Genomic DNA, 21,600 nt, shown 5'->3' with positions numbered 1-21,600 from the left:
ACTGCACTGCCCGTCAACTCTGTGCCCCAGCACAGCACAGCCGAGTCATGAACACTATCACCGGAAATCACATAATGAAGCGGAAAGTTTGCAGTCCTCAGGGCTGTGCTACTCGCTGTCCAGGCTGCCCGAGGCCCGGAGCTGGACAGACCTGTGGAGGTGGTGGTGGTGTTACACTGGGCCACTGGACTGTGCACCTACTTTCAGAGGGTGAATTTCGGGGCTGTCAATCACCTTTGATAAAGCCTCTGTGACCAAAGCACAGTAGCACACATCTGCAATTCCAGTGCTCAGGGAGGCTGAGGCAGGAGTTGTCTAAGTTTGAGCCTAGCCCAGCTAATTTAGCGAGACCGTCTCAAATAAAGCACAAAGCTGGGGATATAGGTCTCAGAGCAAGGCCCTCAGGTTCAACCCCAGTCCCGGGCAGGAGAGAGAGGACAATCCAAGGAAACAGAGCCGGCTCCATGGGCTCCTCACTCACTGGGCTCATGGCACAGCAGCCAGCAGCCGCACTCCCCGTCACCAGCTCTTCCCTGGCCGCATGTCCTCACAGGGCTCCAGCAAAAGCTCCACACCAACGTCCCACGTCATGGGCCCTGTCTCAGCCATGCTGGGGTTCTGATCCGCCTGACCTTCCTGGGCATGTTTCTGGGAGCAAAAAGCCTGGAGAAAAACTTGCAAAACACCAAGTTCACTTCATCCTTTCACTCACCAGAGCCCTCGTGGGCGCTCCCTGCTCAGCCCTCCAGATGCCTGGCTGGTCCACCCAGCCCCTGGCTGCCACTTCCTCTGTGCAGTCAACAGAAGTCCCCTTTTCTTTCCTCAAAAAGTCCCCAGCTTGAGCCTCTCAACCCCAGCTTGGCCACAGATGTGGCCTTCCGCCCAGAATCCAAGGTAGCTTCCCTGCTTTGTAGACGAGGGAGCACAAGCTCATCGCCACCAAGAGGGTGGCCCACGGGAGCCCAGGGCCTGGTCCCATCACGTTAGTCACAATGGCCAGCACAGGCCTGCCTTCTCGACCATGACCGTCCCCACAGCAGACTCGGGCTTGTGTCCCTGCGATGTTATTTCCCATCTCCATTGCCGCCAGTCCACCCCAGGCCACATACTTCAGGCGGGGTCCAGGTGCCAGCAGGCATCATGGCTTTCCCCTCCTGCAGGACACGCAGCTGTCTGCCCAGCTCCCATGACCACTAAGGAGCAGTCACTGGCTATCACCTTAAACCTGGTCCTTCCCAAGACCAGAGGCCGCATCTCACAATGCTTCATTCCCGAGCCACTTTCCTGGTTTTGCCCAAGGCTCCTAACCCCTGCTCCTTTGTCCATCAGGCACTTACTGTCCAGCCCAGGCAGTGGTGCCAAGAAGTGAGTACGTGCTCTGGTCTGCTCCATGCTCACACCTGCAGGGCCGCCTCAAGGACAGCCTCGCCCCCCATGGGATGACCAGGTTCTTGCTCATGCCCACTCCTTCCACGGCAACTCCACAGCCAGACACTCAGTAGCCCCTCCCTGCTGGAGGGCCACAATTAGTACCCTGCTCCCAGTGGTGGCCCTGCTGGGCACAGGGCTGGGGTTCAGTGGCAGCTGCTGATCTGTTTAAAGGCCACTGGTCATTCTCCCTACAGACGACTCGGTCTGCCCCATCCAAATAGGAGCTGACCTAGTTTGGGGTGTGTGCCCAGTTCTCAGCCCAGGGGCCGCTTCCCAGGCCTCACCCACCCCCGGTCCTCCTGGCTTCCTAGCAGTAGGAGGGGAGACTGAGGTCAGGAGCCACCTCTGTCCCACCCCAGTCTCCAAACTCACTGCCAGCATCTGCAGGTGGTACAAGGCTTTCCCGCCTCACCCTGCTCTCAAATGGATGTAAGTCTGCCTCAGCCCCCATTAGCTATTCTGCCAAACATGGCGAACTCCTCACATCCAGACTCAACCAGCCCAGAATTAAAAATATTCAAAAAGACTGCATGTGTGCTGCTACATGTCTGACCACATAGACCCTTTCCCCTCGTCACTATATCCACACTATTTTCACAGCATTTACTTTGTCTTAGATATTGTATGTAACCAACAGATGACTCGAAGTACACGGGGAGACACACAGTGGTTCTACTGAGGCACTATGACATTTCCCAGGAGGTGGACATCCTGGGACCTGCGGGGGACCTGCAACCAGAATTACCCAGTGACACCGAGGGACTCTCACACACAATTAAGGGAGCACCTTCAGGCCTCATTCCCTTTAGTATAACATGACAGGGAAGAGTGAGGACAAACCATGGGGTCAGGTGTCTGAGACAGTGTAAGAGGAATAGGAACAGCCCAGAGACGTCCAGGTGGTGGAAGGACTCCCAGGGGCGGAGCGTGGCCCACGACCCCCTCACCTCATGGCAAAGGCAGTGAAGAGGCAGCTCCAGGCAAAGGGCCACTGCTGCCCTGGTGCTCTCCCGCCTACCGAGTTAGAGGAAGGAGTGAGGACAGCAGGGAAGATGGGGAAGCGGCAGCTCAGCCTCCAGAGCACTGACCTCAGCCCCGTGCCAGGCTCCAGCCAGCCCACTGCCCCCCGCAGGGCAGAGCCCAGGACGCACCAGGCAGTCACAATTCTACACACATCTCTATTTTATTATGGCGAAGGTGAAAATGCCACCTTTTCCACAACAGCAACCAGTAAAATTTATCCCAAAAATAACTCGGTACAAAACAGGTCTGTTTCAGAATTAAAAAAAAAAAAAGAAAAAAAGAAAAAAGAGAAAAAAAACTTTACATGAGTTTTTAAATCCTATCTTCAAACAGAAAAGAAACCAATCTGTCATTGGCCACACAGCCCAGTTCCCGGCCCCTCCTCCCGCCCGAAGAGCAGGCGAAGCCCTGGGCTCTCTTCTCTCGGCTCGGCAGTTTAGCTGGTGTCCATCTGAAACAGAGGAGGGCGGCAGATCACTCGCCTCCCGGCCCCTCGTGCAGTCAGCCCCCCAGCCTGCCAGTCCCCGTGGGACTCACCCTCGCATTGTAAGCGTCCAGCTGTGCGTCCAGCTCCTCGGCCGAAAGCTGCTGCTTTGAGCTCCTGCCAGTGCCTCTGCCTCGTCCCCGGCTGCCTCCGCGGGTTCCTCTCCGGGCACCACCGCCGCCGCCAAAGCCTCCAGAGCCGCGGTTTCTGGTCATGCCACCTCTGTTGATGCTGACAAGGAAAACAGAACTCAGTAACCCACGCGGCTCTCGAAGGACTGCTGAACGGCATGAGCGCACACCACAGGCGGACCCAGCCCTAGGCACCAAGGCCCCGGAACTCACCTCGGTGCAGGTCTCCGCTGTGTCTCTATCTGTGACGTGACGAGCTGGATGTTCATGGGGCGGCCTGTAGCAAAGAACACAGGAGGGCTCGTTCCCGAGATTCTGAAGCTGACCCAGAGGCACCATACCCTGGTCTCCATGCAAGCTCTGGAAAGGGCCTCAGTAGGTCTCCAGCTCCCCCAACAAGGGAAACTATCTGGAGAGTTGGTGGGAGAACAGAATGGCAATAAAAAAACCCCACCAACACCTCCTCACTCCTTCTCACACCGGTTAAGTGGGCTGTTTGGTCAGGTGTCTGGGGTGCTCATGGGTGGACAGGTGTGGGTGACCTGATGGAAGAAGAACAGGTACCTTTGTCTTTACGACTACAGCCCCGCACTCAGGTGTACTATGGCGGTTCCGAGAAGGCTTCACAGAAGTGAATCTTCCGGAAGGAGCTGAAGGAGGGGAGGGATGTAGCTTGCTGGATGGGGGTTCACAAGAGGTTGGTCCAGATGTGTGGGGCAGCATGAGAGGTGGCAGAATGGAAGAGAGAGACAAAGGGGCAAATGCAAAGTGTCCTCAGCCAGAGGGGCCACCCATACTCCTAGAGGGACAGGTGCCAGCCCCAAACTCCACAAGCCCCACAGGTGTCCTGGGCCCAGCTCCAGACTAACCATCCAGAGGGACCCCGTTGTACTGCTTCATAGCCTTCAGGGCATCTGCCTTCCGTTCAAAGTGCACATCTGCTGTTCCTAAACTTCGTCCAGAGCGATCATAGTGCACAGCCGCCTTCTTCAGTGTTCCAAATTCAGCAAAGAGTTCCTGAGAGCCAGAAAGAGCAGCTGTTAAAGCAACTAAGCCATTTTCCCTCCAGTGGCCCAGGATCAGTCCCTGAGAAATATAAGTGCTTTGGGGGTCTTCCATGGCAGCCCTCTACAAGGCAAGGAGGGCAGTGGTAACAGAAACTGAGGGAAGAGGTGGGGCAGGAGGAAAAGCAACTTCCAAGAGCACCTGGGTTGGACAGCTCCTGCCTATTTGGGGACCTGACATCTTTCTGTATGATGACGCAAGTGAATGAAGTTGTAACACCCCCACTACAGGCACAAAATCAAATCACTATGTTTTTGGGTTTTTTTTTTTTTGTACTGGGGATCGAACTCAGGACCTTGCACCTGCAAGGAACCACTGAGCTAAATCCCCGGCAAATCACTATGTTTTTCAATGAAAAAAAACTTAACACACCTAAGGACTATTTCACAAAACAGACCAAAAGCAAGAGTGAGAGGGACTGCCCAGAAGACTGTACTAGCTCAAAGGGCCCACTGCTTCAGGAGCCCTGACCCCAGCCCCTCCCCCAAAGGCAGATTCTGGCTCACCTTTCCCTCTCCTCCTACTCAAGCCTGTCAAGCACGCCATGGAAACTGCCCTGACCTCAGGCAGGCTGGGAGTTGGAGAGGGAACCCAGAGTGTGAGGCTACTCCGGCCGCAGGCACACAGCGGAAGTGGAGTTCACCAAAAGCGGTTTCCAGTGGATGCCAGAAACCACCTTAAAAAAAGTGTTGAGACACTGTGAGTGCTCACTGGTCTTGCTCTGTCCTCCCATGGCAAGGCCAAATGGCTGGACTCTGGGAAATGGAACCCAAGGAGGCCCAGCATCCTGACCCAGCCATCTCCAAAACACACTCCCCAGAAGTTACTTTTTTGACCAAAAAACTTTAAATGCCTTTGGGACCCAACCAAAAAAAGTAAATAAAAAGACTGCAACCAAAGACAAATTTGAAAAATCATGCCAATAAGACTGAGAGAACATAGTTAAGATGCACTGCTCAACAGTGCTAGAAAACACTGTAAACAGGGCTACAAAACACACATCTATGACCCCGTCTGTGCTATGTCGCGGCCTTAGAAAGCTCACTGAAACAGGCACAAAATTTAGAAAGCCAGGAGCCTCAAGAACCCTTCCTCACATTCACCCAATCCCTGTGCCTGATAGAAACTGGAAGTCCTAGCAGAAGACTTACACCAATTTCAGTAAAAAAAAAAAAAAAAGGGGGCCTCCCCAGGGTCTGTTCTCCAGCCAAGACCTACTGTCAGTCTCCACCCTAGCACACCCTGCTCGACACTGGGCTCCCATCTGCACGCAGGCCCTCGGGAAACTCAACTGTGGGCACTGGGAAGCTCCGGCTCTGCCGAGGGTGGGACTGAGGACCACGTCCCAAGGATGGTCCCCTCCGTGCAAGATGCAAAGCTCGCTGGGAAGCCTTCGGCTCCTACCTGAATATCTGCGTCTGACACTCCGAAGTCCAGGTTTGACACTAACAGCTTTCCCCCTGTCTCCACGCCGGCACCGCCTCCAAAGCCGCTGTCGAAAAGGTCGTGCTGCCACTTGTCGGGAAGTTGCTTCGGCTGAAAGAAAAGCAGAAACAGCCCCGTGAGCCGCGCCTGCTGACTGCTGCTCGCCCTCACGGACGCCCAGATCCTCCCTTGTGCACGCCCCATTTGGGCGCCGAGAGGAGACCGGTTCCTGCCTAAGGCCTGGGGTCCCACCGCGGCCGCACACCGTCCATGCTTCCCTCACCCAAGTTCCCGCCGCCATGGGCCCCAGCAGTCTGGACAAAGCGCCAGGAATGGTCCCCACCGCGAGCCGGGCCTCGACGCGCCACCTCGCCTCCGCCCACCCCGAGCCGCGGTACCTCCCGGTCTCCTCGGCCGCAGCGCCGGGCCGCCCGCCCCCGTGTCCCCGCACTCACCCTGCTGTAAGGCGCCGGCCGGTTCCTGCCGCCGCCCGCCGCGCCGCGGGCGAGGGCCGGCCGATTCCTCATGGGCCCGCCGCCTCGATTCACCCGAGCGGTGGCCTGAGCCCCACCGCCGCGGCCACCCTGGGAGCCGGCCCTGCCGCGGCCACGACCCCCGCCGCGGCCGCCCCGCTGGCTCCGGTTCAGTTTAATGATGTCGTCCAGGGACATATCCATTTTGTCGGCCATGGCGGGCGCGGAATCGGGCCTCGGATCGAGCCCGCGCGTCAGCACGCCGAAACGTCACTTCCGGCGCTGTCGCGGCTTTCCGGCCTCGAGGGTCTCGAGCTACAGTCGATTGGCTGCGGCGCACGTAGAGCAAGGGCACGCGTGCGCACTAGACAAGGAGCTCGGCGGGCGCAGCTCTGGAAGGGCCAGCCGCGGAGCGGTCGTTTTTGTACCTTCCCGCGCGTAGGGCGGTGCAGCCGACGCAAGGGCGGGTCAGGGCGTGATTAGGTGGCGCAGGTGCTAGGCGTCGGGTGGGCGTGGCTTGAGAGCTACGCCCTGCCCGCTGGTTGGGTGGGGGGGGGTCAGGCTGGGGGCCCGGAGCCGGACGGTTGCTTCCGCGTCACCTTCTGCCCGCGGCTCGCTGCCTGGGTTCCCTTGAGCTGTGGATCTGAGTCTCGTTTCGTGTTTCTCCTGAGGCGGCGGCTCCTAGCGAGCTTGAGTCTGGTTTCCGTCAATAACCTTCCAAGTTAGTGACCGACACTTTGCTAGTTGTATCTTTTCAAAATCACCCTGTGACCCGGCGCGGTGGTTTATGCTTGTACTGCCAGCTATTCGGGAGGCCGAGGCAGGAAGATCTCAAATTTGACCCCAGCCTGGGCAATTTAACGAGACCCTGTCTGAAAAAATAAGAGGGGAAAGGGCGGAGTGCAGCTCAGTGATAGAGCACTTGCCTTGCATACTCCTGTATGGCCCTAAGGTCGATTTGGGCAACATTTTTTAAATGAAAACCAAGATACCCCAGATGTGTGGCAGAACCAAACCCGAAATTGTCCTGTGCCCCCAGCAGTATCTCCCCAGCACTGAAGAGTTAAGGCACTTCCCTGGGAAACAACGGTGTATCTTTCTCTTGGTGACCCAGGATTGCTGGTAGATAGATAGCTCTTGACAAGCAAATCTGCCCCTCTAGTAGCTGCGGTGAAGCCCGGGCCATAGGCACAGAGCGCATTCCTACTTTGGTTTTTTGTTTGTTTTTTTGGGTACCAGGGGTCGAACTCAGGTCCTTGCGCTTGCGCAGCAGGCGGCAAAACCACTGAGCTAAATCCCCAGCCCCAAATGCAGTCTGTGTGATTTATTTATTTATTGGTACTAAGGATCGAACTCAGGTCCTTGCACTCTTAAGGGAGGCGGCAGAACCACTGAGCTAAATCCCCAGCCTGCATTCCTTCTTTGGTGCCCGGATGTTGTAGTCGTGCAGCATGACTTCAGCTGGGGAATTCTCTTGCTTCAGCCCACAGGCTCTGCTGCCATGAAGGTGAAGATTAAATGCTGGAATGGTGTGGCCACTTGGCTCTGGGTGGCCAATGATGAAAACTGCGGCATCTGCAGGATGGCGTTCAACGGCTGCTGTCCTGACTGTAAGTGTGGCCCTCCCTGTGCTCCTATCTCCTCCTGCTTGTCCAGCTTTGAAGTCCCTGGTTTCTTTTTCCTGAAGAGCACTTGACCAAAAAATGCCAGGCATTCTTACCCACTTTATATAAAGACCCTACTAAATCTCATTCATGGTGGCATGTGACTGTAATCCCAGCTACTTGGAAGGCTGAGGCAGGAAGACCATAAATTGGAGGCCTGCCAGTATTTTTCAGCTGGGTGTGGTGACACACGCCTATAATCCCATCACTCAGAAGCCTGAGGCAGGAGGATTGCTGAGAGTTTGAGGCCAGCCTGGGCTACATACTGAGTTCAAGTCCAGCCTGAACTATACAGTGAGATCCTGTCTCAAAATAAATAAACAGGGCTGGGGATTTAGCTCAGTGGTCCCTTGCCTGCCTGGCAAGCACGAGGTCCTGAGAAATAAAATAAACAAGTAAAGGGCCAGGGATTTAGCTTAGTGGTTATGCCGCCTGTCTTGAAAGCGCAAGGACCCAAGTTCAATCCCCAGTACCAAAAAAAAAAAAAAAAAATCTCAAAATGGAATAAATAAGGACGCCCTTGCTCAGCTCATTGAAGAATATTTGCTGCTATTTTTTTTTTTCAGTATTGGAGAAAATGAACTCAGGACCTTCCGATTGCCAGGCAGGCACAGCACTGCTTAGCTACATTCCCGCCTCTTGCTGCTGTTTTTTTGCCTGGTTTTTTTTTTTGGAACAGGGTGTCACTATGTAGCCCACGCTGGTCTCGAACTTGCTGTGATCCTGCTGCCTCAGGCTCCCAAGTGCTAGGATTACAGGATTGTACCACAATGTACCACCCTTTTTGTTTGCTTATTGTTTTGTTTTGTGGTACTGGGAATTGAACCCAAGGCCTTCACACTGAACTATATCCCCAGTCCTTTTTTTTTTTTTTTGGTACCAGGGATTGAACTTGAGACCTTGGGCTTGCCCTTGCGCTTGTGAGGCAGGCTGCGGAATCACTGAGCTAAATCCCTGGCCCCAATTTAACCCCTTTTAAATCACTTTTTCTTTTTTTCCCCCAAGGTACTGGGGATTGAACTCAGGACCGGCACTTGCCAGGCAGGTGCAGCACCACTGAGCTAAATCCCCGGGCCCCTCCTTAAATCACTCTTAAAAGTGCCAGGTAGACTGGGGGAGCCTCAAGGTAAGCACTTCAGCTTCCAGAAGCTTCCAGGCTGTTAACTTTGTAAAAGTCCTCAAAAGCATTTTAGCAACTCCCGGCCTCTTCTGGCCTTGCCCACAGGCCGGGCATCTGCTGCTGAGCATGCAGACCAGAAACAGCTCTGTGGTCCCAGGCGGCCTGCCCCTGCTTGACCAAAGGGGTGACAGGCCCACAGGGCCCTCAGAGCCCAGCCTGACCATGCCTCCTGGGTCTGTGTCTGGGCTGTTTAGATAGGATCTTAGGTGGGCTGAGCACTCAGCATCTCACCTGAGCAGTGTGCTCAGATTGTGTGAAAACGGGGCCTGCAGGCTTCAGAGAAAAGGGAACTTAGACCAATTCTTGGACTCCATGGCCAAGTTAGAGCGAGCCAGTTTTCATATACCATGGGTTTGATGGTCTGATGTACTTTCTGGATAGGTTAGTTAAGCAGCTCTGGGTTTTTCTTACTAAAATTGAACTCCTGTGAACAATCCAGAGTGACTCAGACTGTAATAAATCCCATGTCCCAGGGGCTTCAGGATAAAGCAATCTGATTGAGAGGTGTTTTAATTAAAAAATAATAATCGCATTAAGCCACTGGCAAGTCCTTGTGTGAGTCACCCTGCACATTCATGCTCATCAGATGCCCTGGGCAGGCTGCTTGCAGCACTGCCTAAGAGGGCAGCTCTTCCTCCGCAGCAGCCCTCCCAGGGTGGGCAGGCACAGAGTGCTTTCCAGGGCCCTGGGGAGGGGGATCTCAGAGGGGTTGGGAGCCCATACAATGCAGGGCAGGTGCCACAGGACGGCTGGGGAGTAGCAAGATTGAATACCCAGTGCCAGACTGACCCTGATGTGGACACAGAGGCAGCTGTCTCTTTTGATCATGATATAGTTTCCCCCTCTGCACCAAGCCTTCTTCTGTGGAGGAAGTGTGGCCAGACCTGTGGGTGGATGACTGCAGCCTGTGACCCAGCCTTGATGTGGAGCACCAGGAAGGTGGAAGACAGCAGCATTGTGCTGCTGCTGGGGCCCACTGGGAGCTGGCCGCAGACCCCACGGTGTCCCTGAAGCCTGTGTAGTGGATTGGATATGTGAAACCCAGGGAAGGAATCTTCTAGGTCCCCCCACCACCCTTGACCAGGACAGATACCTCGCTGCTCAGATGGTATCTGCCGGGTACGTGGACCTCTTGCCATCACAAGTTAAGTGTCCACAGATGAGCCAGCCTCTAGGGCACAGCGTGACCCATTGGGCAAGCCAGAGCCCCACCTCTGTGTGTCTCTGGCAGCCAAGAGGTTCTGGCCAGGGTGGAGCCACTGCCTGATGCCCTGGGGCCCTGCCTGCCTTGTCAAACACTCAACCCTGTCCACCCACAGGTAAGGTGCCTGGTGATGACTGCCCCCTGGTGTGGGGCCAGTGCTCACACTGCTTCCACATGCACTGCATCCTCAAGTGGCTCAATGCGCAGCAGGTGCAGCAGCACTGCCCAATGTGCCGCCAGGAGTGGAAGTTCAAGGAGTGAAATCCATCCCCTCCTCCAGATGGCCTCCTCAGAGCTCTTCCTTACCCTGGGACATGATGGCTGTGGCCTCTACCAGCGACAGTCCCCCTTGGGCTGTGACAGAGTTGAAACGAGGACTGGAGCCTCCTTTGTTTTTTTCCATCACAATGCTGACACTTTTATCCAATAAGTAAGGCTCATTAAAGCACCCAAACCTTGCTGGAGGCCTCTGGGTGTCTGTCTTGACACACTGATATATGAAAACACTCATGAATAAACATCCTGATGAGGCCCATGTCAGAGCCTGATTCATCACTTGGGCAGAGGGGGCCAGGATTAGATGGAAGAGCCTAGGGCAGGGCCCGGCTGGGCACAGGCCTTGGGGTATGTTTGTGCCAGTGGAGGAGGAATGGGGAGGCCAGGCTGGAACCCTCCCTCAGACCCTGGCAGAATGCAGCTGACCACTGTTCTTCATAGGCCTCCAGGGAGAAGGCAATGCTGCTGAGCAGGCTCCCCTCGTCCCCACATGGGCTGCAGAGGCAGCTGGGCCGGTCTTAGGCTGCTGGCTGGCTGCAGTGTGGCTCCCAGCCAACACACATGCTGACAGGTGACCTGCAGGCCCCGCCCCTGCACCTGCCTGTTCTGTCGTCAGGACTGCAGGACAGGTGAGAGTGCAGAGGGCCTCACACCAGCACAGCACCGGGGTCAGAGAACAGACTTTGGGAAGGGCTCTTGGGACAGCCGTTCGTGTACCTGGCAGCTGAGCATGCTTCAGGCTGCCTTGCTGCTCCCCTGGGGCTGCCAGCCCCCAGTTGTGGCAGAAAGAGGAGCCTCCTAAGGATTATCTCTCCCTAGGACACTTAGGGACTGGCACCAGCCCTTGGCAGTCAGGAAGGGCCACGGCTTAGAAGAGAGGGACCTAACTTGAGTTTGGGACTTCTGGGGCCTGCAGAGAGATTTGTGGCTTTGGATTTTCCCGGGCTTCCCAAGGTCCAGGCCCGACTCCAGCCTGTCTCCCTCCGGCCTGCCCTCCGCACTCCTGGGAACCTTCTTTAGGGAATTTGGCCTTCTGTATCTTCATCCTCTCAGAAGTGTCTTCCCACGGGACAGGAAATGCTCCCATCGATCCAGCTTTCTCAGGCTCACTTTTTTTTGTTGTTGTTGTTTTGGGTTTTTTGTTTGTTTTTTGAGACAGGGTCTTGCTGTGTATCCCAGGCTGGCCTTGAACTCAAAGCAGTCCTCCTGCCTCAGCCTCCTGAGTGCTGGAATCACATGTGTGACACCAGCTCAGCCTCAGGCTCACTTCTTAACCCACCCAGCCACACAGCCGCCTCGCTTCTCTGCCACCTGAGTCCCTCCCATCTGCTGTCCCTGGGCTCCAGCCCACTCTTTCTCAGGGCCAGCCCTGCTCCCTCTTCACCTGCCAGACCCCACACTCGGGACTTTGTAGTCACGTGCACATCTTTCTTGACTCCTGCCCTCTGCTCTCTGCCTCCTCCCAGGAAGCTGGGACCCCTGCAAGGTTCTCATCACACCCGGTAACTTCCCCCTCCTTCAGCAGGCAGACAGAAGCTCCTGGGGGAGGGTCACCCCAGCGACCTCTGCAGGCTGGCTTTGTCTCCCTGGGCACACCCTTCATCGCCCCTGCCACTGGTCCTACTTAGACCCTGGGCAACGTCTCCGTCCACGTGGAGTGTCTGAATGGGTACGGAGAAGGCTCCAGAGGCACACGGGTGGGAGACACTCCCGGGCCACTCATGTCTCTGACCTGCGGTACCTTGGTCTGGTTCTCCCCGCCTTGAGGCCTGGCTTTGCAGCTCTCCTACGACCAGGCCAGTAGTAAAACCTTTCCCCATAGGGACAAATCAGCAGATGGCTCCCGTGCCCACCCATGGACTTTCTGATGCTTCTGGCCATAGGGTGGGAAAGCTTCCCCTTGCGCCTCCTGAGCACCGTATAGCCTGTAGCTTGCTCTACAGCTGCAGGAGAACTGGAGACGCGCGTGATGCCACTTAGGGTCAGTGACCATTTAGTACTGCCACGCCACCCCGGCTGGATCGGCTTGGCTGCGGGTCTGGGAAGGTCTGCATCTGAGCACGAAGCGGTGCGGGCCCACCCTGCGCGGGCCTCTGCGCTCCCTGCGCTCGTGGCGCTGACCCGTTCCATGCGCACTCACTGCCCCGCCCCGCGTGGCCCCGCCCTCGCCGGGCGCCGGTTCCAGCACGGATATAAAGCGAGGAGGCTCACGGCTCAACCTCGACGCCGCTGCTGCCGCCACCGCCGCCGTCTGCGTCCAGATGGCCAGGCGCGCGAAGCTGGTGGCCGGCGCCCTGCTTCTTTGCCTGCTGCTGGGGCCTCCCGGCCTCGCGTGGTACAAGCCGTCGGCCGGCCCCCGCCACTACTCGGTGGGCCGTGCTGCAGGGCTGCTGTCAGGCTTCCGCGGGGTACCGTCTGCGCGGCGCTCAGAGCCCGTTGTTGGTTCGGGATCCCCACGCGGAGCTGGTGCCTCCGGGGAGATGCGTCCCGGCTTGCGAACCCTTGCCAGCGCACGCGGGTGGCCCCCCACGACCATATGCATCCAGGGCGTCGCCCCGCACCTGCAGAACTGCGAGCGGCTGCCTGACGACCGCGGGACCCTGCAGTGCACCGCGGATGTCTTCCTGTCGCTGCGCGCCACCGACTGCCGCCCCGCCTGAGCCTCGGACCTGAAGCCTGACCCCGCCTGGCCCCGGTGGGTCCCCCCCCGACGCCCACTGGCCCAAGCCCGGACCCCCAGCCCCGCCGCGGGGATGGCACCCCGAACCCTCCTACCCCACCCAGCCCTCAGTAATGGTTAAATGGATAAAGGAGAAGCAGAGCTGGTCTCCAGTTGAGAGTTGCTGAACGGGGTCATGGGGCTTGGTGGGGGTTGGGGGCCTGGACAAATGCAACCCCCAGTGGGTGCCTGGACTCGCAACCCAGGCCCTCTGCTCGGGACCTGTCAGGCAGGAGCACCCTTCCTCTGGCCAGGTGGCTGGCTGGGGCTTTCGCCTCCCTCCACAAAGCCAGAAGGGGCCAGGAACCTGGGTAACTGCCTCCAGAGCCACCCCCCCACCCCCCGCACGATTTCTGCTGTGCCATTCTCCTAAAACACCCCGCCACTGTGACTCTTATCACCCTTCCTGTGGAACTTCCCGTGGGCCCCTGCCTTACTTGGCTCTCAGAGCCGCCTAACAGCCAAAGCTCCTGGGTCCCTTCTGCAGGCCCTGTGTTTTACCCTGCCCCTAGTGACACTAGCTTCCGGTCCCATCCCTGGGTTTCACCCCTTAGAATCCCCCAGACATCTTTAAGCACTGAGTGCAGAGCCATTGCGAGTAGTGAATGCATGAACAGGACCAGGGCTTCCAGGCTGGGCCAGGCACAGGGGCAACTAGGTGCTCAGACTGGGGTGAGGGTCGAGGGCACGACCTACCATGGTGGCCTGGGCTGCCCAGTGGGCACAAGCTTGGCTCAGCCCCCTCCCATGCCTGGGAGCTCTGGGCCCACCCTCTCTGCACCCATGCAGAAGCAGCCCCTAAGGCCTTGAGGGCCTGCCTGTAGCCATCCCCATTTAAGGGCTCTGGAGTCTGGGTCTTAGAGCCAATCAGCAGAAGCAGGATTTGGGGCCTCTGAATGCCCCCCCCCCTCTGGTCCCAGAGGTCCAGAGCCTGCCTGCAGGGTGTCCTGGTCCTCTACCAAGGGCCATGGCTGGATGTGGCATGATTCTTGCTCCTGTAGCACCCAGTGCCTGGGTTCAGGAGGCAGCACACTTGAGGGCCAGCTGTGCCAGGGCTGGGTCTGCCCCCTCGCCAGCCTTCAGCCAGGCAGCCCTGCACCCCTGCCATTGGAGTCTGTGGGGATTGGTGACCCCTCTGCTCCTGAACTTGAGGGCCCAAAGGGGAAGGAGTGACTGCCCAGCTGGGATGTGCCCTAGTAGACCTCACCTCAGGTTCAATAGCTAGAGCTATGGAAGAGGACAGGCCCACCTTCCTCAGCAGGAGCCCACCAGCTCCCCCAAGTGGCCCAGAGGCAAACTGACTGGGCATCCACAGGTAGAGCCAGGGTTGGAACCCAGGGCCTTCCTCCCACGTGCTAGGCAAATGCTGCACCACTGGGCCCCATCCCGACTCATCCTTTTTAGAATGGTACAAAAACAACTAAATTGTCTCCTTCATAGCCACCATCAAGAGGTTCCCCTTGCAGTGACAGGGCTGCTCACCAGCAAAGGTGACAGACTGAGACCCTATAGCTGTGTGGAGGAGCCTAGGGTTGGGGCTGAACTGCTAGGCTTCCTGGCCTCCTGTAGGAGCCCCTGGAGGGGGCAGTTGGAAGCACCCTGAGGCACCTGGAGCTGACTTTCACCACAGGCAGGGTGGGACAGTTCCCTGTTCCTTCTCCAGGCTGGGAGCCAGACAACATGTCCCACCAAGCTTTATTCAGTTGCAGTGAGTTACACCAGCCATTGAGGTACAGAATGGAGGGCCAAAGGTCTGTGGGAGGGTGATGAGGTTGCCCAGGTGGGCAGGGCCAGGGAAGGGGTGCTGGGACATGCTGCAGGGCAGTGTGCCCACTTGAGGACAGCCAGCCCCAGGGCCATAGCTCCCTAAGGCTGTCCTCTCTGTGCCCCCATGGAAGCTGGATGGACAGTCAGTGCAGCCTCCAGCCAGGAGGAAGGGCATGCCCGTCCAGGATAGGGGAGCTGCAGCCGGAACCCATTCAGCAGAAGCAGACAGGAGCAGCACACTTGGGTCACAGGTGCCCTCTGCTGTCGTGCAGGCTGGCCTGCTCCGGTGTTCGAAGAACTGAGAGCCTGCTGCAGAACAGGCCCCTTGCAGGCAGAAGGAGTGCTCCCCATGCTGGTCCTCAGTGGCCAGCCAGGGCCTGCTTCCTTCAGAATCATGGGTGCTAAGATGCAGAAGCGGAGTGCAGCAGGGACTCGGTGCCCAGGCTCTCCGAGACAGTCCTCCGGGCTGGCAGTCTATTCATCCTCCCCTGTGGGCTGTACCTCCTGCTGCCTCATGGCCTCCAGGAAGGCCAGCTCCTTGGCTTCTTTCTTCTGGTTTCGAGCCTCATATTCTAACCTGGGGGAGGGGCAGGGGTGAACGAGGCCAGGGGACCTGTGGTCACTGGCAGGTACACACTGCCCCCCAACTGGACCCCCCTCGATGGGGTACCTGTTCTTGTTTCTTTTTTTTGTTTTGGTATTTGAGATTGAACTCGGGGACCTTATGCTTGCAAAGCAGGTGGCATAACCACCGAGCTAAATCCCCAGCCCTACCTGTTCTTGATGATCCTCTGCACAATGAGGTCTGTGGTGAGGTTGCTGCCGCTGTCGATCTGACGGAAGATGCCTCTTCTCTTGGGTTCCTAGAAGCCTCAAGAAGAGGGAGGAGTGAGGCTCCTCCTGACTGCAGCCTGCTGCCTCGAGCTGCAGGCAAGGACGGCCGTGCTCTTCCCAGAGGGAGGTGAGGCTTAGGCGCCTGCCAGCCCTGACCCAAGGACGGTCAGTGCAACCCACCTGGTAGGGATCAGCGCCATCCCTGTCGGGCACAATCTCTGTCTTCCCGTGACACACCAGGTCCACCTGGGGAGGGAAGGGGTCAGGAGGCCTCCCCAGGGAGGCCATACCACCCACACCTCCCAGGCAGGGCCTGGGCCTGAGTGTGCCAGCTCTGCCCAGCCCTCATCCCCGACGCCTCCCTGGAGCCATGGCAGCACCATGTGCCTGCCCACAGGGAGCCTCACCTTGAAGTGACCCAGGAGCTCTGCTGTGACTGGGTATGGCGCCCCAATCACCACTTCGGACACGTACTGTGGGGACAGTGAGCAGAGGGGCTCGATGAGTCCCTGCTTCAGGAAAGCCAGGGCTTGGGGCTGGCGGGGGACGGCCCCAGCACAGGGCCAAGGCTCTAAGCAAGCCAACGACAGGGCAGCATGCCTGGCCTGCAGGCCAGGGGAGCTCAAGGCTTCTGCACCCCCCGGGATCCCTTGGGCGCCTCAGTGTGGAAGGGGCCCCTCTCACCCGGCAGGCCAGCACACTCAGCGTCCGCTCATGCAGGTTCATGATAGGGTAGTTCTTCCCCTTGTACCGGTTGACCTCCTATGGGCAGAGTGAGGTTGGCTCAGCTCGAGAACCTCAGGCGGGCAAACTGCCCTCCCTCCCTGCTGTCCCTGGCGAGCAGTAATTGGGAAAGGTGGCCCCTCACAGGAACACCCAGACACAACAGTCCTTAACTCCAGAGAATCAGACTCTGCCCCAGGGGTCCATTTTGCCTCCACAGGCCACCTGAGCCCACACTGACCCCAGGTTTCTCTCAAGGGCTTCTAAGACTCTCAGCAGCCTGGGTGCTGGAGAGCCAGCGGGCAAGCAGAGACCTGGTCAAAGTGCAGGCCAGCGATGACATAGGGCCTGTCTGCCAGCTTGTGTGCCTTCTCCAGGAAGTCCACGTGCCCGATGTCTGTGACAAGTTAAGAGGCAAGAACAGGCAGGGAGGATAAGTAGCTCTGAGCCCCCAAAAGCTCATGCCCACTGGCCCCACCACCATTCTCCCTGGTGATGGGCGTCCCTCTGTACCCAGGCAGCCCCACCCCGACCCACACGTGGGTATGGCACAGCGGAGGCCTGCAGAGGATACGGAACAGATCAAAGGCCCCAGCCACGTAGATGACAGTCTCCCCCGGCTGGGGCTCCTTTCCAGAAGCAAACTGGATGATCTTCTGAGACGTCTGTAGGAACTGGGACACCCCTGTCCAGGGGTTCCGTCCCCCAGGGCACTGTCAGCCGAGAGAGGGAGCTGGTCAACAGCAGAGGCCTGGCCACCACCACTGTGACTGCCCCAGGTCAGCATGGCGCCCCACCACCGAAAGAAGTTCAATGAAGGCTGGAGGGCACAGCCCTCTGCGGGACCCAGCACCTCAAGGCCACCATTTGGTCACCTGGGAGGAGCCTTCTGAGGAAAGTGCATCCCCGGCAGGTGTTGGGTGAGGGGGCTACAAAGGGAGAGAGGGCCAGGCCACTTGGTTAGAGGCTGCCTGCATGTCTTCCTGCCCAGCATCCACCAACTGGCCAGGCCTGGTGGTCAGTGCCTGGTGGTCAGTGCCTGGTCAGTGCTGAGAAGGGAGGAGGAGGGCTGACAGTGAAGCTCTGAGCTGACCCGTCCCCAAAGCAGGGAGGCCAGGGAGGTGGGTCCAAGCAAGCCCCGTGGCAGTGTGGCAGCAGGCATCACTCCACTCCCTGGGCGGCCACTTACCTTGCCAAAGCTGTCTGCATATTCGCGGTACTCAGAAGACATCTCCTGTACGTGGGGAGAGGGCACTGAGAGGCAGGGCAGGAAGCCCTGGGGTGATGATGAGTGGAGCTCCTGCCCGGGCTGTAGTGTCCTCCACTAGGAACCCACAGACCCTTTGTAGTCCCTGCAGACTCACCTGCAGGCTGCTGTGATGGGCCTTGGTCACCAGCAGCATGCGGCCCACGAGGTCTGTGGTAGACACACCCTGGGTGCGCTTGCATTCTCTGAGGGGCAAGGCGGGGTCAGGGGCTTTGCATCCTGGACACACTACCCAGGCTCTGCTTACAGCAGGCCCCACCTGAGGGACATGACCCTCACCCGACCCGACACTGGTGTCTCCTCCTTGTACTCGGCTACAAGGGAAAACCCAGATGAGAAGCAGGAGAAAGCACTGTGCTTTCTTCCTTTAAAGGAAACCACAGGACTAAAGCAACATGAAGGCACTCCGCAGTGCCTAGGAGTGACAGGCCAGACTGGGGCCCCCTTGTCCCCAGGTCCTGCTCCAGCGCACGTTCTCTGCCAAAGGGACTCCAGGTTGCAGTGTGGAGCCGCTGAAAACAGCTGGGTCTTTAAAGTTAATTAAAAGCCAGCTCCTCAGAGGCACCAGCTGTGCTGCAGTGCTCAATAGCTGCATGAAGTCTGAGGCTGCCCCTAACACAGTGCCTACTAAGAATGCTACCACTGGGCCCGGGATTTAGCTCAGTGGTCCTGTCACCGGCCTCATAAGCACCAGGTCCTGAGTTTGATCCCCAGTACCCCCCACCAAAAAAAAATGCTATCATCTTTGCTATGGAGCCGGGCTGCCAGACCCACACCCACAACAGGCACCTTCCTTGCCACAGCTGCCAGCCCTGGCCACAGGCCCAGATGCTCCTCTCATAGGCGACTGCAGAGCAGCCACGCTCGAGCTGGGAGAGAACCCTGTGCCCTGCTGTCTGCATGGGGCTGCCTGGGACTTACCTGTATCTCCCTGCCTCCTTCACTTCCTCATAGGTATCACGGCCATCTACAGTCAGCGTGATGTCATCTCGGGGTGACATGCACACAGAAATAAGGATTCTTAACCCAGAGCCCGCCAAAGGTCCAGGACACCCCCCCACCCCCCACCCCGAAACAGTGTGCTTGTTTCTGGGAAGGGATCCAGATCCTTTTCAGATCCCCACCATTTCCAGATGCCACACCAGGAGGTCTGGGCCTGGGCCCAGCCCTTGTCCCCAAGTCCCGCCCACTCACTGCCATGAACACAGAAGTCGCAGTTGTACTTGTCCAGTGTCTCCAGTGTGGTGACATAGGGAGCTGCAGGTACCACCTCATCTACCCACTTGATGGCCTGCACCATCTTGTATCTCTCCTCCTGGGTAAACACCGGAGGCCCTTTGTGCTTGGCGATCTCCTCTAGGGCCAGAGAAAAGGACAAGGACAGACAAATGGCCTTTAGCTGGCTTCCTTAGGAACCTGCTTCCCTATACTGACCAGACCTGTGACCACACAGGTGGGCATATGGTGGGCAGCCAGTCACTCTTGGCGCTGAGGGTCCCACAGGTCAGGACCACGTGCTTGTTCTCTGGCCAGCAGAGATGCTCAGAGCCTCTGCTGGGTAACAGGATGGCCCCTCGACCCAGGATAGGTGCCAGTCCCTGTAGGCCTTGGGAGCCAGGTCAGGGCTGGAGGGGAATGGGCAGCACAGCCAGAGAGACTTGGTCCAGTGACAGCATTGCACATGGACTCTACCAGCCTATTCTCTATACCTTGGGCCATCTTCAGCTGGGGTCTGGCTGGGCCTAGCTTGCTAACCTTTCTCACTCACAGTGTGCTCTGGGGAGGGTTACCTGGGCCTGCCCTGCCCAACCCCAGATCCTGCAGGCTTTTGGTCAGCTGGGGTGGCCCCAAGAGGGCTGCAGGGTGACAGGTAGGCCCAGCAGCCCACACCTTACCGTCAGTGTGCACACCCACAATGAGGTAGTCGCCCATAGCCCGAGCCTGGCGCAGCTGGTTGGAGTGGCCATAATGCACCATGTCATAGCTGTGGGAACAGATAGTCCAGTCAAGTACTGTAGTGAGGAAGCAGGGACTAGGAGGCCTGTGATAGAGCAGGCTTTTCTCCTTCAAGACCTCTTTAGGAAGTCCTTGGAGAACCACCACTTGGAACTGCTCCTATGCCCCAGCCCGCCTTGGCCTTTCAGAGGGGAGGTGGGTACTCAGCTGTGCACACCCCCAGATCCCCAGCCTCCGAGCAGTCTGCTATCAGTGCCAGGTCTGGCAAGGGTACAGCATGCAAGGGGAAGGCTAATGAGGTCTCCAGGGCTGTCAAGATCCCAGGACCAACTCTCCCACTGGGAGCTGCATGGCCATTTCCAATGCCTTGGATCTTCTGTCCTTGTTCCCTCCCATCACCAAATACAAAGTGCTCTGGTCAGTCGCTTTATTTATTTGAGACAGGGTCTCACTGTGTAGCCCAGGCTGGCCTGGAACAAATGATGATCCTCCTGCCTCAGCCTCCCCGGTGTTGGGATTACAGGCATGCACCACCATGCCTGGCTAGGTCAGTCATTTTAAACTTTAAAATAAACCAACATTAACTCTGACACAAGCGGGCGGTTCAGTCCCCGAGGCCAACACAAAACAAAAAAACCCAATCAGAAGGCAAGGGTCTAGGACACTGGCTTTGAAATTCCTGTTTTTGTCCCTCACGGCCTAGCGCAGCTTTCTGGTGCAGAACTGCCTGTGTCGCCTAGTTCTAGAGCTCTTTATCCTCAAATCCGGGCCTGGCCACAAGCCCTCTTCATGGGGCTCTCGTGTGCACTGGTGACCGCCAGAGCACTTCTCTGTGGGCCGGTCCTGCCCTGCGTGCTCTGCCCCCTCCCTCTCACTCCCACTACCGCAGTGCAGGGGCCCAGGAGACAAGACTGAAGTGTGGCCAACCCACGCCGGCTGGACGGGCGGGGGAGGGAACACAGCAGGGAGGGAGGGTGTGGGAAGTCCAGGGGCTGTGGCCCCGGCCAGGGCCAAGGTCAGGGTCCACCGACTGGCAGCCACGTTCCCACCCCCAAGGCGACTCAGATGCAAATGAAGCGCGTGCCTCCTCCCCTCCAAGCCTCCAGGAGCCACCGGCTGACCGTCCAGTTCCTTCCCCACTTCTGTCAGTCACTGCACGTGAAGGAATTGAAGGCAGCAAGTTTCTAGAAGAGCTTACCTGTCCTTCTACTTGTTGACAGCCCTCAGCTTCTCTGACACCAATGCCCTGGTTCAACTTGCCAGAGAAGCCTGCCGAATCCCAGCAGCGCCGCAGCCCGGAGGCCTGTGCGCTCCACCACCCCCAGAGCCCCTTGCTGTCCGCCCGTGGGAAGCACCTCACCCTCCCTGGAGGACACTGACGGTGGCTTCGGCAACTGCACGCTTCCCTCCCCATCTCTGCGACCAAAGGACTAGCTGGACTGCGGCCCCCAGCGCCAAACCCCAGGCCCGGAAGGTCCCAGGCCGGCGGACGCCACTGCGGGGCCGCGGGGGTGCCTCCCAGAGAGCCGTAGGGCCAGGTCCCTCTCGGTCCCAGCCAGGGTCGACCGCGGCACGGGGCCGGGCCCAGGACAACGGCCAGCGCGTGACTCCGGGAGGAGGCCGCCCGCTGCCCCGCTCACCAGCCATCGCACCACACGCGCACGGCGCTCCTACTCCCCGGACCCCGCCGCTCGGCGCCGGGCGCTGTCCTGTGCCCGTTCCGGATCATAGTCCTGGGGTGGCGGTGCGGTCCCGGAGCTCCGGAAACTCCGAACGCCGCGGCCCCGCCCAGCTCTCCGCGCGAACTGTCACGCGGGCCTCACCCGCCATGCGCGACCAATGGCGTGCGCCGCCCGCCCCTCGCCCCGCCCCCCGCCGCCAATACGGAGGGCCGCCAGCCCAGGTCCGCCCCACCACCCCCGGGAGCCAAGGGCGCGCCCCGCCCCCAGTCCGAATTGCTGGCTGGGCGGGGAGGACC

The 21,600-nt window shown here is 58.4% G+C and overlaps 4 protein-coding genes across 6 annotated transcripts; 2 read left to right on the top strand and 2 right to left on the bottom strand.

The window, feature by feature from the left end:
- Positions 1–2,595: 2,595 nt before the first annotated feature.
- Alyref (Aly/REF export factor) lies at positions 2,596–6,340 on the bottom strand. The gene is made up of 6 exons (XM_004860967.3): positions 6,015–6,340; positions 5,539–5,670; positions 3,939–4,086; positions 3,283–3,346; positions 2,992–3,169; positions 2,596–2,905 (listed from the first exon to the last, which is right to left on the bottom strand). Exons 1-6 carry the CDS (start codon positions 6,246–6,248, stop codon positions 2,891–2,893), a joined length of 771 nt encoding a protein of 256 aa, XP_004861024.1. The 5' UTR covers positions 6,249–6,340; the 3' UTR covers positions 2,596–2,890.
- A 58-nt stretch (positions 6,341–6,398) lies between these two features.
- Anapc11 (anaphase promoting complex subunit 11) lies at positions 6,399–10,615 on the top strand. Its single transcript, XM_004860965.4, has 3 exons — positions 6,399–6,753; positions 7,516–7,642; positions 10,196–10,615. Exons 2-3 carry the CDS (start codon positions 7,534–7,536, stop codon positions 10,339–10,341), a joined length of 255 nt encoding a protein of 84 aa, XP_004861022.1. The 5' UTR covers positions 6,399–6,753; positions 7,516–7,533; the 3' UTR covers positions 10,342–10,615.
- Positions 10,616–12,532: 1,917 nt separating this feature from the next.
- Positions 12,533–13,184, top strand: Npb (neuropeptide B). The gene has a single exon (XM_087208287.1). It carries the CDS (start codon positions 12,618–12,620, stop codon positions 13,014–13,016), a length of 399 nt encoding a protein of 132 aa, XP_087064413.1. The 5' UTR covers positions 12,533–12,617; the 3' UTR covers positions 13,017–13,184.
- Positions 13,185–14,753: 1,569 nt separating this feature from the next.
- Pcyt2 (phosphate cytidylyltransferase 2, ethanolamine) lies at positions 14,754–21,420 on the bottom strand. Of its 3 annotated transcripts, none has more exons than XM_013078210.3 (14): positions 21,263–21,420; positions 19,562–19,650; positions 18,861–19,022; positions 18,588–18,654; positions 17,764–17,851; positions 17,589–17,633; positions 17,275–17,328; positions 16,974–17,112; positions 16,714–16,796; positions 16,361–16,438; positions 16,084–16,149; positions 15,857–15,922; positions 15,617–15,705; positions 14,754–15,419 (listed from the first exon to the last, which is right to left on the bottom strand). In XM_013078210.3, the coding sequence occupies exons 1-14, from the start codon at positions 21,349–21,351 to the stop codon at positions 15,317–15,319; spliced, it is 1,218 nt and encodes a 405-aa protein (XP_012933664.1). In that variant the 5' UTR covers positions 21,352–21,420; the 3' UTR covers positions 14,754–15,316. The 3 variants fall into 3 exon arrangements, with proteins under 3 accessions (XP_012933664.1, XP_087064410.1, XP_012933662.1); XM_087208284.1 differs by having other exon boundaries at positions 18,588–18,665; positions 18,890–19,022; XM_013078208.3 differs by lacking the exon at positions 17,275–17,328.
- Positions 21,421–21,600: the final 180 nt, after the last annotated feature.

The sequence above is a fragment of the Heterocephalus glaber genome, unplaced genomic scaffold (assembly GCF_053883595.1).
Source record: "Heterocephalus glaber isolate CG9 unplaced genomic scaffold, H.glaber_assembly_v1.0 deba00000937, whole genome shotgun sequence".
Lineage (NCBI taxonomy): Eukaryota > Metazoa > Chordata > Mammalia > Rodentia > Bathyergidae > Heterocephalus > Heterocephalus glaber.
Note: the sequence above shows the minus strand (reverse complement) of the source record. Positions and strands in the feature narration are given on the sequence as shown.